Genomic DNA, 17,079 nt, shown 5'->3' on the forward strand with positions numbered 1-17,079 from the left:
ACCGGTGAAAATGTGTCATTTGGTCTGGTGTCCAAATTTGAGATTTTTGGATCCAACCGCCGTGTCTTTGTGAGATGCGGTGTGGGTGAATGGATTATCTCCGCCTGTTTATTTCCCACCGTAAAGCATGGAGGAGGTGTTATGGTGTGGGGGTGCTTTGCTGGTGACACTGTCAGTGATTTATTTAGAATTCAAGGTACACTTAACCAGCATGGCTACAACAGCATTCTGCAGAGATACGCCAAGCCATCTGGTTTGGGCTTAGTGGGACTATCATTTGTTTTTCAACAGGACAATGACCCTAAACCCACCTCCAGGCTGTGTAAGGGCTATTTTACCAAGAAGGAGAGTGATGGAGTGCTGCATCAGATGCCCTGGCCTCCACAATCCCCTGACCTCAACCAAATTAAGATGGTTTGGGATGAGTCAGACCGCAGAGTGAAGGAAAAGCAGCCAACAAGTGCTCAGCATATGTGGGAAATCCTTCAAGACAGTTGGAAAAGCATTCCAGGTGAAGCTGGTTGAGAGAATGCCAAGAGTGTGCAAAGAAGAATCTCAAATCTAAAATATATTTTCATTTGTTTAACACTTTTTGGTTCCTACATGATTCCATACATGTTATTTCATAGTTTTGATATGTTCGCTATTATTCTGCAATGTAGAAAATAGTAAAAAAAAATAAAGAAAAACCCTTGAATGAGTAGGTGTCCAAACTTTTGACTGGTACTGTGTATTTACAATGTTTTTAATGGGAGATTGGAAATGATGCAGACAATTACATTGATGGAAGCTACAATCTGCAATATTAAAGCTGATCTAAAAATAACAATGCAGACAGCTGTTAATGTGATGTAGAGCAACATCTTTCTCTTAGCTGATGCTTAAAGTTAGTACATCTATCTGAGCAGCTTACTGATCGCTGCAGCTGTACACAGCCCATCTGTAAATAGCCCATCCAACTACCTACCTCATCCCCATATTGTTTTATTAACTTTTTTTGCACACCAGTATTTCTTCTTGCACATCATCATCTGCACATCTATCACCCCGGTGTTAATTTGCTAGATTGTAATTACTTCGCTACTATTGGCCTATTTATTGCCTTACCTCCTTACTCCATTTGCACACGCTGTATATATATTTTTCTATTGTGTTATTGACTGTACTTTTGTTTATTCCATGTGTAACTGTGTTGTTTTTTGTCGCACTGCTTTGCTTTTTCTTGGCCAGGTCGCAGTTGTAAATGAGAACTCGTTCTCAACTGGCCTACCTGGTTAAATGAAGGTGAAATAAATCAATAAAAATCCTTCTCATTATCAATATTGCACCATGTATGTGGTATTTCTGTACAATTGTACAAATGAGCCTGTACTTATTTATTCTTCACTGTGACCATTCTCTGTGTATTGGCATGATGCGTTATTGTATTATTTCATATAAACAAATACTTTTAAAGAAGTGTTTAGAACATTGGATCAATCAACATGTGGGACCAACTCAACTGAATCGATCAATACTTCAAAGTCAAAACTTCAAAGTTTGAGCTGAGTAAATCTTCCTTTCTCCAGCCCCCCACTTGCGCTACAGGACACTGACCCCTAATGAGGGACTCATGAGCTCAACTCGCCGCCGATACTTAGGTTCCACACACACAGTCATTTACAAGGAAAATAGACCTCAGGTAAGGCATTGTCAATTCATAATATTGTTACATAGGGTTTAGTTTGGTTGAAAGAGGCGATGCTATGTTCAAAGATGGCACGTATTTAGCAACAGGTATTTGTCAATGGCTCGTTGAATAAACAGACGGGTAAATTCAAAGCTTCTCAACAGAAATGGTTGTTCTATTGTAAGTCTTCGCACTTAAAACATAATATTTTCTTTTAGCATTGTGTGGTTCCTAGTTGCTATTTTAATTCCTTTCATATCCGGTGGGATTCAAAGTTATTGACACCCTTGATAAAGATGATCAATAATGACTATTACATCATTCAAATATTGAGCTATGTTCTATCCTAAAATAATTGGCAAATTATTTCATACTGATACAATTGCGCCGGGAAAGATTGTGTGTCACAAGTAATACTTTTCTTTCTCTAAAAGCTAGGGGTCAAAATTGACACCCCTAAAGGTTCATATGAAGTAGTCAAAGGTTTTGTATTTGGTCCCATATTCCTAGCACGCAATGACTACATCAAGCTTGTGACTCTACAAACTTGTTGGATGCATTTGCAGTTCATTTTGGTTGTGTTTCTGATTATTTTGTGCCCAAAAGAAATGGTAAATAATGTATTTTCATTGTGCAGTCACTTTAATTGTAAATAAGAATAGAATATGTTTATAAAAATGTGGATGCTACCATGATTAAGTATCATCCTGAATGACTCATGAATAATGAGTGAGAAAGTTACAGATTACCAATAACGAGAGGTTAGCATGTACAGTATTAGTATAAAATAATACAATTTCAAAAATGTTAGCATACAATATAGCTAAGTATTTAAATTATTTTATTGCTTATATTAATCAAGGGTGTCAATCATTTTGGACCCCACTGTGCATACTTAGATGGCCACTCTTGAGTTATGAATTCCATTAAAGTAGAGGTTTTACTTGCATCCAATGTTTTTTTTTACAGGTGCTGAATAAAACGACTAACTACTTTAAAGAAAAAAAGGTGCTTCTAATAAGGTGATAACATAACATACCCTAAGCTTTATTCAAATATCACGTATTCGGAGAGCAAACTGAGTGGAAACTCTTTAAAATTATGAATTTCCCCATTGAGATAGCCCCGGTGTGCTTTGTTATTTTTTGTGTTTCCCTACATTACAACGACCTCCCACTACGCAAAGAGACAGTTGAACTTTGGAAGTTACTTTGAGTGGTGTTATGTTGGTTAGAATGTGTGCTGTAGTGGCATCTGGTGACTTAAAAAAGTAAGGGAGGTAGGTTGAAAGTTATTTTGAATATGTTCTAGTTAAGCCAATGGTTTGGCTTAATGTAGGACATCCTAAAAAAATGAGGACATCCCTCTCCTCCCTGAAGAAGCCTCCTCTGGTTTGTACCAGTATGTCAAGGTAGCTTAAAACAATAGATGTGTATACAGTACCATACTGCAGCCTATACCAACGCTAGTCCTTGTGAGCTGCAGTGTCTGCTAGTTTCCCCTTCCCCCGGTGCTTCATTGATCCTTACATGCCATCAGTTGGCCAGAGACAGCTGGTTTCCCAAGTCTAAATTAGCCTGTGACCAATGACCAAAGGGATTGAATAAGCCTCATATAACCTGACCCAGACCCCTCTCTCTCCCTCAGGATGAGGTTGTCCGAGTTTGTGTGGATTCTGGGGCTGCTCCTCGCCTTGCTATCAACCTCCCAGGCGTTCAAAGACTTCTGCCATGTCAAGCCCAAAGACGTGCCCCTGGAGCCCAAGTGTGTCTACCGCAGCCCCGAGGATGAAGCCTTGACAGCGGATGCTAAACCAGAGAAAGTCCCTGAGAACACCAATCCCCGGGTGTGGGAGCTGTCCAAGGCGAACAGTCGCTTCGCCTTGTCCCTGTTCAAGCAGCTATCCCAGGGTAAACCCAGCGAGGCCAACATCTTCATGTCCCCTATCAGCATATCCACAGCCTTCGCCATGACCAAACTAGGCGCCTGCAACAACACGCTCAAACAGATTATGAACGTAAGAGGTCTGAAGCGAAATGTTGGTGTCTCGTGTGTTCGCACGTGGCAAGCTTTTGTACATTCACTTCTGCCAAAACACTACAGTTAGTCAGTCACCCTTTTAGATAACTTGAAATAGTCGAACCAGGTCTAGTGTCTTGAAGTTGCCTAGGCTAGGTAGTGCTAGCCAATTAGCTTCAGCCGGCTGGTGTGCGACCGTGGAAAAATAGGCTATCCGATGTCAAACACATCTCTGGGGCTAGTTAGGGACCATCAATAAATTACACAATGTAAATGAGACAATTTTTTCATGTTGCACATCTTTTAGTTGTCTCATTAAATACTTTCAATATTTGTATATGAATTTTGACAATATATATAGTTGATTTGAGGTTTGTAAGTCATTGACATTTGGAGCTATTGACCTTTTAAAATATTGTGTACAAATTTACCATGGGCATTACGATCGGGTCGTGTGCAGCTGCACTCCAAATGGATGATTATTTGGGTGCTTCCAGCTGTGGGCGGGATTGAAATAAACCCAACCCAAGGAAAACTGTTAAGGTACCCTTCATTCCATGACAATGATTTTTCCTATCATCTCGCAACTCTGTTTTGGACTAGACCGACTTTATGACAAAATTCTCCTTTTTATACTTTGTGGACACTAGAATAAATGTGTGACTCATATCATTGCCACATAGTCCGCTTTCAAAATGAGAAGTTGGTTTTTAGGGGCAGTCGCTCTTTAAATGGTCTTGGTAACCCGCATTAAAAGGCCAAAATACGAAACATTAAGAACACCTTCCTAATATTTTGTTGCACCCCCTTTTGGCTGGATGTGCTTTGAGTGGTCGACCATTCATAATACAAATGGGAAACTGTTGTGTGAAAAACTCAGCAGTGTTGCAGTTCTTGACACACTCAAACCTGTGTGCCCGGCACCTACTGCCATACCCCGTTCAAAGGCACTTAAATATTTTGTCTTGCCCATTCAGCCTCTGAATGGCACACATAAAATCCATGTCTCAAGGCTTAAAAATCCGTCTCCTCCCTCCACTGATTGAAGTGGATTTAACAAGTGACCTCAATAAGGGATCATAGCTTTCACCTGGTCAGTCTATGTCATGGAAAGAGCAAGTGTTCCTACACTCCGTGTATAAAACCATCAAGATTGAGACTGTTACTATACATTTACAATTACATGCATGACCCACTCAGCATTTGTTTCATACACATTAGGCAGGAGGAACTTAGAAATGTGGGTTTGATGTCAGTTAATATGTTGACTCAGTCTGTCTTTCTCTTCTTCAGTGATTTTTATTTAATTATTCATAGCCACAACCAATAACAGCTCAGGCCTCCCAATGTCTGACCTCTGTCTCAATCTCAATTCAGGTGTTTGAGTTTGACACGATCAAAGAGAAGACGTCGGACCAAGTGCATTTCTTCTTCGCCAAGCTAAACTGTCGCCTGTACCGCAAGAAAGACAAGACGACAGAGCTGATCTCAGCCAACCGTCTTTTCGGAGAAAAGTCTCTGGCATTCAGTGAGAATTACCAGAATATCAGTGAGCTGGTGTATGGCGCCAAACTCATGCCACTCAATTTCAAGGTCATTCCCTCTTACATTTTTCATAGCCTACTGCTTAATTTGACCTTTTCACACATCACAAATTGCACTCTTTAATAACAATTACTGTGTGTACAAGAGTTAATTAAGTCACTATTATGGACCAGAGTTAAGTAATCAATTAGAGAAGTGGTTCCTAACTCCAGTCCTCGAGTACCCCCAACAACACACATTGTTGTTGTTGCCTCAGACAAATCTGATTCAACTCATTGAGGGCCTGATGATTAGTTGACAAGTTGAATCAAGTGTGCATGTCCAGGGGTACAATAAAAATGTGTACTGTTGGGGGTAGTCAAGGACCAGAGGTGGGAACAACTGAATTAGATGTACTGAGGTATTACTACATGTTATTTATCTGAAGTTACTGCAAAGTGTTGAGTAATTCAATTCCAGTGTTACCAAAGTAGTTCAAGGCATGTGACATGGTAGAAGTGCAATTCTGTGAACATGGGTCTTTTAGGAGAAGCCAGAGCTGTCCCGGGTGACCATCAACGATTGGATCTCAAACAAGACGGAAAAAAGGATTCAGAACACTTTGCCGGAGGGATCACTGAACTCCAACACTGTGCTGGTCCTGGTCAACACCATCTATTTCAAGGTGTGTTGAGTATATTTTTCTCACACATTTTGTGTTCTGCATTGCCTATGGATGGACAGGTCAAAACAAGTCTCATTTTGGCCACCACCCAGGAACCCATTGCCTTTCATTCAACTGTCGCCTTGTTTTTTGCTGTCTCTCACAGGGTCAGTGGAAAAGCCAATTCGACAAAGACAAAGTCTTCAAGGCCGACTTCTACGTGAGTAAGTCCAAGACATGCCCAGTGTCCATGATGTACCAGGAGACCAAGTTTCGCTACGGCAGGTTCACTGAAGATAAGGTGCAGCTGCTGGAGCTGCCGTACCGCGGAGAGGGCATCACCATGGTGCTGATCCTACCACTGAAAGGAACACCCTTGTCTGAGGTGGGTCCCGGGTGCCTACTGTCGTCAGTTACTGTTCACTGACAATTATATTGTACTCCCAAGGTTATTCATGTTTTAGTAATTTGCTATTCATGACACATTTAGATAATTTCAACTCATCCTCCATACCACCAATCACACTGAACATCTGCTGTTGTTGTAAGGTGGAGGAGAACCTGGACTTGAAGAAGCTGACTGGCTGGCTGGATAACATGAGGGAGACCGCGGTGTCGGTGCATCTGCCACGCTTCCGCATCGAAGACAGCTTCAGTCTGAAGGAGCAACTTCAGGCCATGGGGCTCGAGGACCTCTTCAGCCCCAGGGACGCCAGCCTCTCAGGCATCCTGGAAGACGAGGCAAATAATCTGTACATTTCAGATGCATTCCATAAAGCATTCATAGAGGTATGTACAGGATCCATAAGAATCATATGAAATCCATTAGGATCATTACTTAAAGTAGCTGGGGGAAAAACGACTTGCTAACAGATCAAATGTGCATCAGGTTGGGCACTAGGCCTAATTGAACAATTAACAAGCATAAAATATAGTTGTTTAACTTCATTAAATCAATGATCATGAACTTTCAAAACTATTTTTAACAAATAAACAAATGTTGCAGGTGAATGAGGAAGGCAGTGAGGTGGTTGCTGCCACAGCTGTGGTGGCCATCGGCCGCTCCATCAACTTAAACCAGGAGGTGTTTATGGCCAACCGGCCCTTCCTCCTGCTCATCCGAGAGTCCACCATCAACACCATGGTGTTCACCGGCCGGGTGGCTGACCCCTGTGACCCCTGATCACACACACACCAACCTCGGATTTGTCATTCATGTCATGTAACAGCCAATTTCTGATCTCTGTATCAATGTAAAATAAACCAAATCGGATGGACAGTGGACCACTTTTTTTTTAGTGAGTACTTTTTTTAATGTAAATCTGTCAAATGAGTAATTGATTAAGTATCTGTAGATTGGTGAAAGGACCGTCCTTAAAATGACACTTTTAAACAAACACTCAAAAGGTATACATACAGGTAGAGGTCGACCGATTAATCGGAATGGCCGATTAATTAGGGCCGATTTCAAGTGTTCATAACAATCGGAAATCGGTAATTTTGGACGCAAATTTCTTTTTTTTTTACACCTTTACTTAACTAGGCAAGTCAGTAAAGAACACATTCTTATTTTCAATGATGGCTTAGGAACGGTGGGTTAACTGCCTTGTTCAGGGACAGAACGACAGATTTTTACCTTGTCAGCACAGGGATTCAATCTTGCAACCTTACGGTTAACTAGTCCAACGCTCTAACCACCTGCCTCACGAGGAGCCTGCCTGTTACGCGAATGCAGTAAGAAGCCAAGGTAAGTTGCTAGCTAGCATTAAACTTAATCAATCATAATCACTAGTTATAACTACACATGGTTAATGATATTACTAGTTTATCTAGCGTGTCCTGCGCTGCAGTGCGCATTCGCGAAAAAGGACTGTCGTTGCTCCAACGTGTACCTAACCATAAACACCAATGCCTTTCTTAAAATCAATACACAGAAGTATATATTTAGCTAAAAGAAATCCAGTTTAGCAGGCAATATTAACCAGGTGAAATTGTGTCACTTCACTTGCGTTCATTGCACATAGAGTCAGGGTATATGCAACAGTTTAGGCCGCCTGGCTCATTGCGAACTAATTTGCCAGAATCTTACGTAATTATGACATAACATTGGAGGTTGTGCAATGTAACAGGAATATTTAGGCAGATGGATGCCACCTGTTAGATAAAATACGGAACGGTTCCGTATTTCACTGGAAGAAAAAATGTTTTGTTTTCGAGATGATAGTTTCCAGATTCGACCATATTAATGAACTAAGGCTCGTATTTCTGTGTGTTAAGTCTATGATTTGATAGAGCAGTCTGACTGAGCGATGGTGGGCACCAGGCTCATAAGCATTCATTCAAACAGCACTTTCGTGCATTTTGCCAGCAGCTCTGCTGTTTATGAATTCAAGCCTATCAACTCCCGAGATTAGGCTGGTGTAACGATGTGATGTGAAATGGCTAGCAAGTTAGCGGGATGCGCGCTAATAGCGTTTCAAACGTCACTCGCTCTGAGACTTGGAGTAGTTGTTCCCCTTGCTCTGCATGGGTAACGCTGCTTCTAGGGTGGCTGTTGTCGATGTGTTCCTGGTTCGAGCCCAGGTAGGAGCGAGGAGAGGGACGGAAGCTATACTGTTACACTGGCAATACTAAAGTGCCTATAAGAACATCCAATAGTCAAAGGTATATGAAATACAAATGGTATAGAGATAAATTGTCCTATAATTCCTATAATAACTGCAACCTGAAACTTCTTACCTGGGAATATTGAAGACTCATGTTAAAAGGAACAACCAGCTTTCATATGTTCTCATGTTCTGAGCAAGGAACTTAAACCTTAGCTTTCTTACATATTGCACTTTTACTTTCTTCTCCAACACTTTGTTTTTGCATTATTTTAACCAAATTGAACATGTTTCATTATTTATTTGATGCTAAATTGATTTTATTGATGTATTATTTTAAGTTAAAATAAGTGTTCATTCAGTATTGTTGTAATTGTCATTATTACAAATACGTTTTTAAAAATTGTTCGATTAATCGGTATCGGCTTTTTTTGTCCTCCAATAATCGGTATCGGCGTTGAAAAATCATAATCGGTCGACCTCTACATACAGGTACACATCCATTCACACATGTACTCATCCTGTCACATGTACGCAAACTGCTAAATCTGACCTTACTAAAAATAAAACCAGCCAATCACAGTAACACTTAAAGTGCTTTATTTCCTTTGAAGAGAATGTACTTTAATAATGAAAATGATATAGTGGTTATTGTGAAGTAACCCTTTTTCACATTATCAAAAGCAATTAACAAATCAACCTTTGGCCTTGCAAATGACCCCAAGCGATAAACCAAACCCCCTTCATACCACCAACCCAAAGCATTACCCTTTACAGTATAATCAAGACATTTTTCTTTTTCAGGAACAGGACCATGCAAAAAATAAAATAAAAAGGGAACTTCACATATAACCTGCAAGATCTTGCAAGACCACAGCTGGTTTTGTACATTTCTTGACAGTGAAAATGTAAAATATTGTCATTTAATATATTCCATTTCCTTTGAGATATTCTTTGTTTATGAATATATTTTTTACGTCAAATAATATTTTGCCTTAAGTATTAAATATTTTTGCCAATTAATTACATAGCCTAATAATTAGTTGGAGTAAGCATTTTGCAGTCAAAATCATATTGGATCTACTGCATGTATGCATTTGTGTATAGACATTTCACACAAGACAATTGTAAAAAAAAAAAATAATAATAATAAAAAAAAAAAATGAATCAATGAATCAAGACAATGGATCAGCAAGACCAAGACATAATAGCACCAAATGTAGAATATATTAAATGTCATATTAAATGTCACCTAATAACATTATTTGGCATGTTTTGGAGCAAATATATTGATAAAGAAACTTTCCCAAGTTTGGCATTGAAAACCTATGACAAAGATGGCATGCATTGATGCTAAATAGGGCCTCAGCTTGACAACTCATTCAAGTAACTGAAATGTTTGGATTCCTGATTTTGACATCTTAACATTTTTAGCTAGATGTTGTTTTTCACAGTTGGATAGATGGGTCAAAACAGAACTTTCCAGAGCAGTACTTAAATCAACTATATATGCATTATTGACACCCTCGCACCAGCTTAGTAAGAATCTTCTTCACACGACATACCGAGGTAAGTGGAGACGACATAGATCTGTTTGCTGAAACTGGAGAGGCTACACGAGATGGCTTGTTCCTGTCATTGATCCACATTCAGCAGTAACAATACATATACAAGGGTTCAATAATCATATTTACACTGCAAATACACATGTCCTCTGCACAGTTAAAGCTTATTAAAAAGGTAACAAAAGCCATTTGAATTATAAGCAATAGACAAAGAAAACAGCATGACAATCAATCTTGGTCGAATCCCCAAAAAGGCCTGGGAGTACTATTCAAACTAAATTGAAATCCGGCAAACCTGGTACCTGCTGGGGAAAAAATCTTGTAAAACCAAACATTGAGTTTGGTTCTTTTTTCATATAGTAATTGTTTAAAAATCAAATCGTTTTTTAAAACACATAATGCAGGAACACTTTCCTATCTGGATTCCAGGTTTTCCGGCATCAATGTTTGTAAATGTAATGTAATCTCTAAAATGATTGAAATCTAATGTATCTGAAAATCAACTGTCAATTCAAATGATTCCGCTTTAGTTCTACTTTGGAATGCTATGTACGCACGGGAATGTTTTAATTCGAAGTCGGCACACCTTGTAGCTCTCCAGGACCAAGGTTGGTGACCACTGGCTTAGAGGCATGATCTGTGAGCGTGACACATTTAAAAAAAAATGTTAGCTGAAGCCATCTCATTGTTAAGAATCTTCATGCTGCAAGCATAATATTGAGTATTAAAATACTTATATCATGCATCCCTAATTGAAACATATCTGACTTCACATCAGTGTAGGACAAATATGGCTGAAAAAAACAATATTCTGTACCAATATTATATGGTGTTAAATCTGAGCTAAAATAAAATGACACGGTGCACTGTTCACCTTGTACAACTCCCAACACCCGGGGATTGGTGTTCTCTAGGTGAAACTATATTGGACCTTTACAAAAAATGGTATTTTATCAATTATGAAAAAGGCTTTTTGATAAATAGCTAGTTGTTGACACAATTTCTGTAATACCATTTTTCCCATGATGGCTGATACAGAAATGATATCAGTCATCATGGACAAAAGGATATTGGTTACTGACCAAGATTTCCCCCTAGCCTTTTGGGGGCCTAAAGCAACATTTTGTTGGGAGGCCCCCCCCACCTCACAGGAGAAAAATATTTTAGTGGACCCCTCTTGATGGCGTAGAGAAAAAATATATGTTTTGGGTGAATTTCCCGCAATACATTTTCATTTTTGCCATTGGGCGCAGAGAAAATATTGCAGTTTAAAGCAAGTTTGTACAATTCTACACATTTTGCCATGGTGCAGAGATTAGACTGCGATTTAATTTAATTTCAACGCTATTCCACTCATTTTGTCATCGGGTGGAGATTTCCTTCTTCCTTTTTACACCATATTTCCTGCAATTCTACACATTTTGCCATGGTGCAGAGAAAACTTGCGATTTTATTTCATTTCAACGCTATTCCACTCATTTTGCCATCGGGTGGAGATTTCCTTCTTCCTTTTTACACCATATTTCCTGCAATTCTACAGATTTTGCCATGACTTACGCCACGTTAATATGATATCTGAGGGAGAGTGACTGGCAAAATCAATGGGAGGCCCCTGGGCATGTGCCCTTCGTGCACGCTCAATAATTGACTGACATAAGAGAAAAAAACTGCTGATGCTCAACTAAATTTCAAAACTGTAAGTTGAGACCCCAACATAGTTCCTAAAAACTAACGGCTTGGGCCCTAAGCAACCGGTTTCATTTCCACATTTGTGCATCCCTAGTTTCGACGTAAAATAATAGCTGCATTGCTACTGCCATAATGGCATATTCATTTACACAATAAAATATTTTATTCATTTTATTAAAACATGTATATTTAAGCTTTGCACACTTGCTAAATAAAGCTTGCTGTAAGATATCACTGCAGTTAGCCCAAGCATGTTTTTAAACTCCATAATATTAAACGTAACTTACAAAGAGAGTAAACTTAAAAACAGTAAACAAAAATACCTGATATTTGTTGTAACAAATGTTGACCTGTTTTTGTCTGACGAATCTAGACTGAGGTGTACTGTGGTGATGTGTAATGCATTCTCAATCCGGATAAGAAATAACCAGTGGACAAATCAGTAGCTGTTTTTCACTTGCATACACCCATTCATAAAAACTCCCGTCACAACCACAAATGATTCACAGCTCTGTAAAACAAAAAAAAGGGGGGAGAGAAAGAACAGCCAATCCACTATGCTACCATTATATCTGCGTTCAAAATCTTAGCAAGTTTAGGTTCTCTTTACTCTTATATAGCAACAAATGTGTTTAAATATGCATATGCGATATATACCTTTTACATAATTCTTAAATGCTATCCTTTCAAACCCCTCCTTTAAGTGCTTGGCATAGTAATGTTGGCCTCCATGCGAGGGGGGGGAATAAGTTCCTTGGCTTATCCTCTCAATTCCATTGGTTGCCAGGATGCCCCTTACGGATTGCCAAAGGAGCACATTCTACTGTAGCAAGCACGCAGGCTGCGTGTCTATCCTCTGGTGACAGGCCATCCCTGGCAGTCAGTGACCTCCTGCTTTCTCTTGGGTGGTACTACAGTACAGCCGCAAGGTCTTATTAGTCTCCCATCCTGCTCCTCCTTAGGACTCCCCCGATAGGTATACGAGTGTCCCCCATTACAATCTCGTCTCGTCTCTACGTCCTCCAGATACATTGTCAGAGCTAGATACAAAAATGTTCCGAAAGACATGAGATCTATGCGGGAGAAAAAATCTTGTCACTTTAAAAAAAATCATTAAAAAAAGTAGTTAACGTTAACTACAACATAGAAAAATGAGAAAACAATTTTACATACGGTAAATTCTGCTGAGTGTATCGACCAATCTGCTTTGAGCAGACCTGTATTGCGTAGTGATGTGTGAGAGGTAACTGAGTTTTATTGTAGCTTATCGGAGGTTGAAGACCATTGAGTTTCCTGTGTTTTGCATTCCTGTATATAAGTATGCATTCAGCAGCTAGTTGAAGAATGTAGAGATATGAGGTTTTAACCGGCAAATTACAGATGGATCAAGAGTCCTCTTTCACAATACATCTGTAAAATTGTTGTACTGATTAAATAATGTTACACTTTCGAAAGCATTTAGCCATGTTGACCCTTCGGTCTTCTTGACATCTGTCAAGAAGGTTGTGTTATTTTCATCATTGCACTTATTACTACCAAATTAACCGTTTTTTTTGTTCACTGGGCCATGTCTACTATTCATGTGCAATTGCATTTTTTTTAAAGCCATTCTGGCACTTAAAATGAGCATATATGAAGAGTCTGATTATCTATCATATTGACCCCCAACTGCTCAAGATTGTCTCAAGGCAAAAGGAAAAAAAATGGAGAGTATGTATATATGTAGTTATTATACTGGCACAGTGTTTTGGCAATATTAATACAATATGACCAAACTGTGACCAGTTCAGCCTGTTATTTCTCTGCATTCTGAACCTGTAAACCGGTAATACAAAAGTATAAAACTGTAACATGGGAAAATAGACAGTCAAATAAAAACTATGGGCATTCAGTGTTGTATGAAGTTATTAGAGTGTGGCATTTCTTCATGTGTTCGATTTATCTGTTCAGTTTGTGTTATGAAGGTAGATGTGGTCTAAAGCGGACATATCACTTATAAATAACTATATAATACAAAGTGCCCTATCAAACTACTCTTTTGCATCATTCTGGAACTCCCGTCCCTGCTGTTTAGTTGAAGGGATTTGAAAAATGCTTATAAAAATAACACCCTGGATGGACTTGAAACCCTCTGAAATCACCTACTCCCTTTTCATCCTTTCCTTTGAAGCAACTTCAAGATATATATATTTTCCTTCGCCTGGCAGGAGAGCACAAAATGACAGCTTAATTTCCTGCCTGCCTGCCTGCCTGCCCCCCCCCCCCCCAAAAAAAAAACTAATACCCTGTTCTCCCATACCCCAACCATCTCCCTCCATGGTCCACTGAGTCAATCAGGCCCAGTGGTGGAGACCGAGGCCTGGGCACCCTCTCCAAAAGAGGCCCCTCCTCCATTGCTACCCCCCTCTGGCTCCTCCTGGCTGGGCGACTCCTCCTCGTTCTGGCCCCCCCGTGAGGAGACGGTGGTGGTCTCTGGGGAGGCACTGTGGGCCACCTCCTGAGGGGCGCAGCCCGGGTGGTTCTTGCGGAAGTGCTGGTTGAGGATGGCCTGGAAGGGGAAGCTTTTGCCGCAGACGTGGCAATGGAAGGGCTTGTTTCCTGTGTGCTTGCGAATGTGGTACTCCAGCTGGTCCTTGCGGGTGTACTTCTTGCCGCAGATGCGACAAACGAAAGGTGTGATGCCCATGTGCAGCCGCATGTGGCGGTCCAGGCTGCCCTTCTGGTTGAAGGACTTGCAGCAGTAGATGCAGGTGAGCCGAGGGTTGTAGCGGAACCAGCGGTCACCCACCTGCTCACGCAGGTACTCCTCGTAACCACCCATGTCGAACACGGCCTGCTCCTCCCCCTGGCAAACAAACCACAGGACTAGCGATGTATGGTGGACTTTGGGAATGCATAGTGCTGACCACCACGGTAGAATACCAGTCGATGAGGGTGACACATACCTGTGAGCTGGTGTGGCGCTGGTTGTCCGCTCTGCTGGGTGACTCACTTTTGGCTCTCTGTCTCTCGGCCATCACCACCACACTGCCAGTAGGACTAAACCTAACAGGATAGAGATACTGGATCCGTAAACCTCAGTTCGGTGAGTAGCTCCACCTTGCCATTTACCTTAGCACTCCATCTTCCATTAGTAATACATATAGTAGGCTACTTTGTATTGAATTTTCACTCAACTTTAAATGTTACCCAAAGTGCTTTTCTGAGGTACTTCGTACTGAATTTGACTGCAGTTCAAAACTTGCATGCACACTCTCCCTTTATATAAAGGCATAGATGAAACCATGAAGGGCCTGCTTCCCTGGAACTTGTACCCACCTCTCTGTCTCACTGAAGCTGCTGGAGGGCTGAGAGCTTTTGGCCCCCGTGACAAAACCCTCCTGCACCAATGAGCTGTGCCCGGACGTGTCGATCATCATGGCTGCTCCCTCCTCCGCCCCGCTCCCTTCCTCCTGGGTATCGGCCCCCATCCACTCCTCCAACCTCTCAGTCTTTATCCTCAACCCGTCCACCACCCGCACTGACTCCACCTCTTCACCACCACTCCCTCTCTCTGACTCGGCCTCCACGTACCACTGGCCAGCCCGATTGATGCGCAGTATGGGCTCCTTCCCCAGCCTGCTGCCCACTACCACCCCCCTAGCCAGCCCCTCTGGGCCCAGCCCGCTGTGCTCCACCATCTGGGGGCTCATGGACTCCCCCGCTGGGCTTCCCACCTCCCGGATATCCAAGGCCCCTCCAGCACTGCTTCCTCGAAGGCCCAGAACCCTGGGGCTGCTGTGGCGCGGGCTAAGGGAGCGCGAGCCCCCTGATGTCCCTAACCCCCCTCCTCCTCTTCTGGCCTCCAAGCTCCCAGCCCCCCTGTGCCTCACTCCAGCCCCCAGTTCCTCCTCCACATCCGCCAGGCTGATCTTCAGATGGATGCCCTCCAGGATCTGGGTGCAGCGGTCGATGATGTGCTGCATCTGCAGGAAGCTGGCAGCTGTCAGGTAGCTGATGATGTCCGCCAGCTGCATGCACAGCCTCCCGGTGTAGCAGAAGGAGAGGAGCTGCTCGAACACAGAGGGATTGCGGATGACTGACAGGGATACGGTGCTCATCTGGCTCAGCGACATGTGGTCTCGGAAGTAAGGGGAACTGGCAGCCAGCACCACCTTGTGAGCACGGAAGCTCTGGCCCTGCACGTTCACCACAATGTCGCACAGCCGCCCCTGCATACGCAGCTGGTTCAGGTGGGACAGCACAGAGTTGCTGAAGTCAGGGATGTCCAGTTGGATGCTGCCAGCTCGCTCCATGGTGTCTCCTCGCTCCATGGTGTCTCCTCGCTCCATGGTGTCTCCTCGCTCCATGCTGCCTTGTATGATCCCCAAGTTGGAAACTAGTGGACAGATATCTTGGAGATTAACTGTTTGATAACCTAACCAAGAAACTTTGCTTACTTAGCAAAACAGGACAACTTTTCTTACCTTTTCGGGAATACAACGGCAGCACTGTACCACGGGCACTGAAACGTTACTTGCAATTAATTTATGTACTGCACAATCATATTAACTACTGACTAAGCTGGCTGGCTAACTTGCATAGAATATGGAATTAATTATAGCTTGCAAAGGGTTGTGCATTTTTGACCAATGGTTTGAACCGACGCTGTTTTTGCACAGCGGTAACGCTCAAATTCTATAACCGAGCCCTGGCCCTCTTTTTAGCCCCTGTAACATACTGCAGTACGGTGATGAGCCGAAGCCTAAACGAAGATATCCACCCCGGCGTTGCTCGCGACAGGGAGGTGGCTAACGTTAGCCAGCTAGTTCAACGTCCATGTAGCTAACAACAAAAACGAAGAAAGAAAGAACACCGTACAACTTCTATGTCATAACGAACCGTCGTAATACAACTGCGGTACTGTTCCATATATAATGTGTCTATGTGCACGTTAACTTATGTTCAATTTCATCTGCCTGGTTACTCCTTTCGCAGCTCTCATTTTCCCATTTCGTGATACGGCAGACGGGACAATTTCGAGGGAAAAAGTTAATTTGCATGATGGGAATTGGTGTTCTCTTCTCATTGACAAGCCCTCAGAGAACAGAGAAGACGCTCGATAAAATAACATCTGTTCCCAGAATGCATTACTTTGAAGTCAAACAGATGTTTATGGTGCTTGTAGTTCCTGATGTATTTATTTACTTATAGTAGCAAAAATGAGAAAAAAAGTGCAGTAGACTATCTCTTCTTGCTTGTTAGTTTGTAAGTTGATTGATTGAAAGTTGAGGATGTTGAAAAGATCACTTTCATAACTTGACTTTCTGATATAATAAAAATGGGGGGGGGGGGCAGACAAAT

At 41.7% G+C, this 17,079-nt stretch overlaps 2 protein-coding genes across 3 annotated transcripts; one reads left to right on the forward strand and one right to left on the reverse strand.

Moving 5' to 3' along the window:
* The first annotated feature begins 1,564 nt into the window (after window positions 1–1,564).
* Window positions 1,565–7,158, forward strand: LOC115108137 (antithrombin-III-like). 2 transcript variants are annotated; one of them, XM_029632149.2, is made up of 8 exons: window positions 1,565–1,681; window positions 2,639–2,691; window positions 3,317–3,686; window positions 5,066–5,281; window positions 5,760–5,897; window positions 6,043–6,261; window positions 6,426–6,665; window positions 6,883–7,158. In XM_029632149.2, the coding sequence occupies exons 1-8, from the start codon at window positions 1,613–1,615 to the stop codon at window positions 7,057–7,059; spliced, it is 1,482 nt and encodes a 493-aa protein (XP_029488009.1). In that variant the 5' UTR covers window positions 1,565–1,612; the 3' UTR covers window positions 7,060–7,158. The 2 variants fall into 2 exon arrangements, with proteins under 2 accessions (XP_029488009.1, XP_029488010.1); XM_029632150.2 differs by lacking the exon at window positions 2,639–2,691 and having other exon boundaries at window positions 1,592–1,681.
* A 6,837-nt stretch (window positions 7,159–13,995) lies between these two features.
* zbtb37 (zinc finger and BTB domain containing 37) lies at window positions 13,996–16,781 on the reverse strand. The gene is made up of 4 exons (XM_029632151.2): window positions 16,203–16,781; window positions 15,055–16,114; window positions 14,682–14,781; window positions 13,996–14,581 (listed from the first exon to the last, which is right to left on the reverse strand). The coding sequence occupies exons 2-4, from the start codon at window positions 16,083–16,085 to the stop codon at window positions 14,066–14,068; spliced, it is 1,647 nt and encodes a 548-aa protein (XP_029488011.2). The 5' UTR covers window positions 16,086–16,114; window positions 16,203–16,781; the 3' UTR covers window positions 13,996–14,065.
* Window positions 16,782–17,079: the final 298 nt, after the last annotated feature.

Source organism: Oncorhynchus nerka, linkage group LG24 (genome assembly GCF_034236695.1).
Source record: "Oncorhynchus nerka isolate Pitt River linkage group LG24, Oner_Uvic_2.0, whole genome shotgun sequence".
NCBI classification, from domain to species: Eukaryota; Metazoa; Chordata; class Actinopteri; order Salmoniformes; family Salmonidae; genus Oncorhynchus; species Oncorhynchus nerka.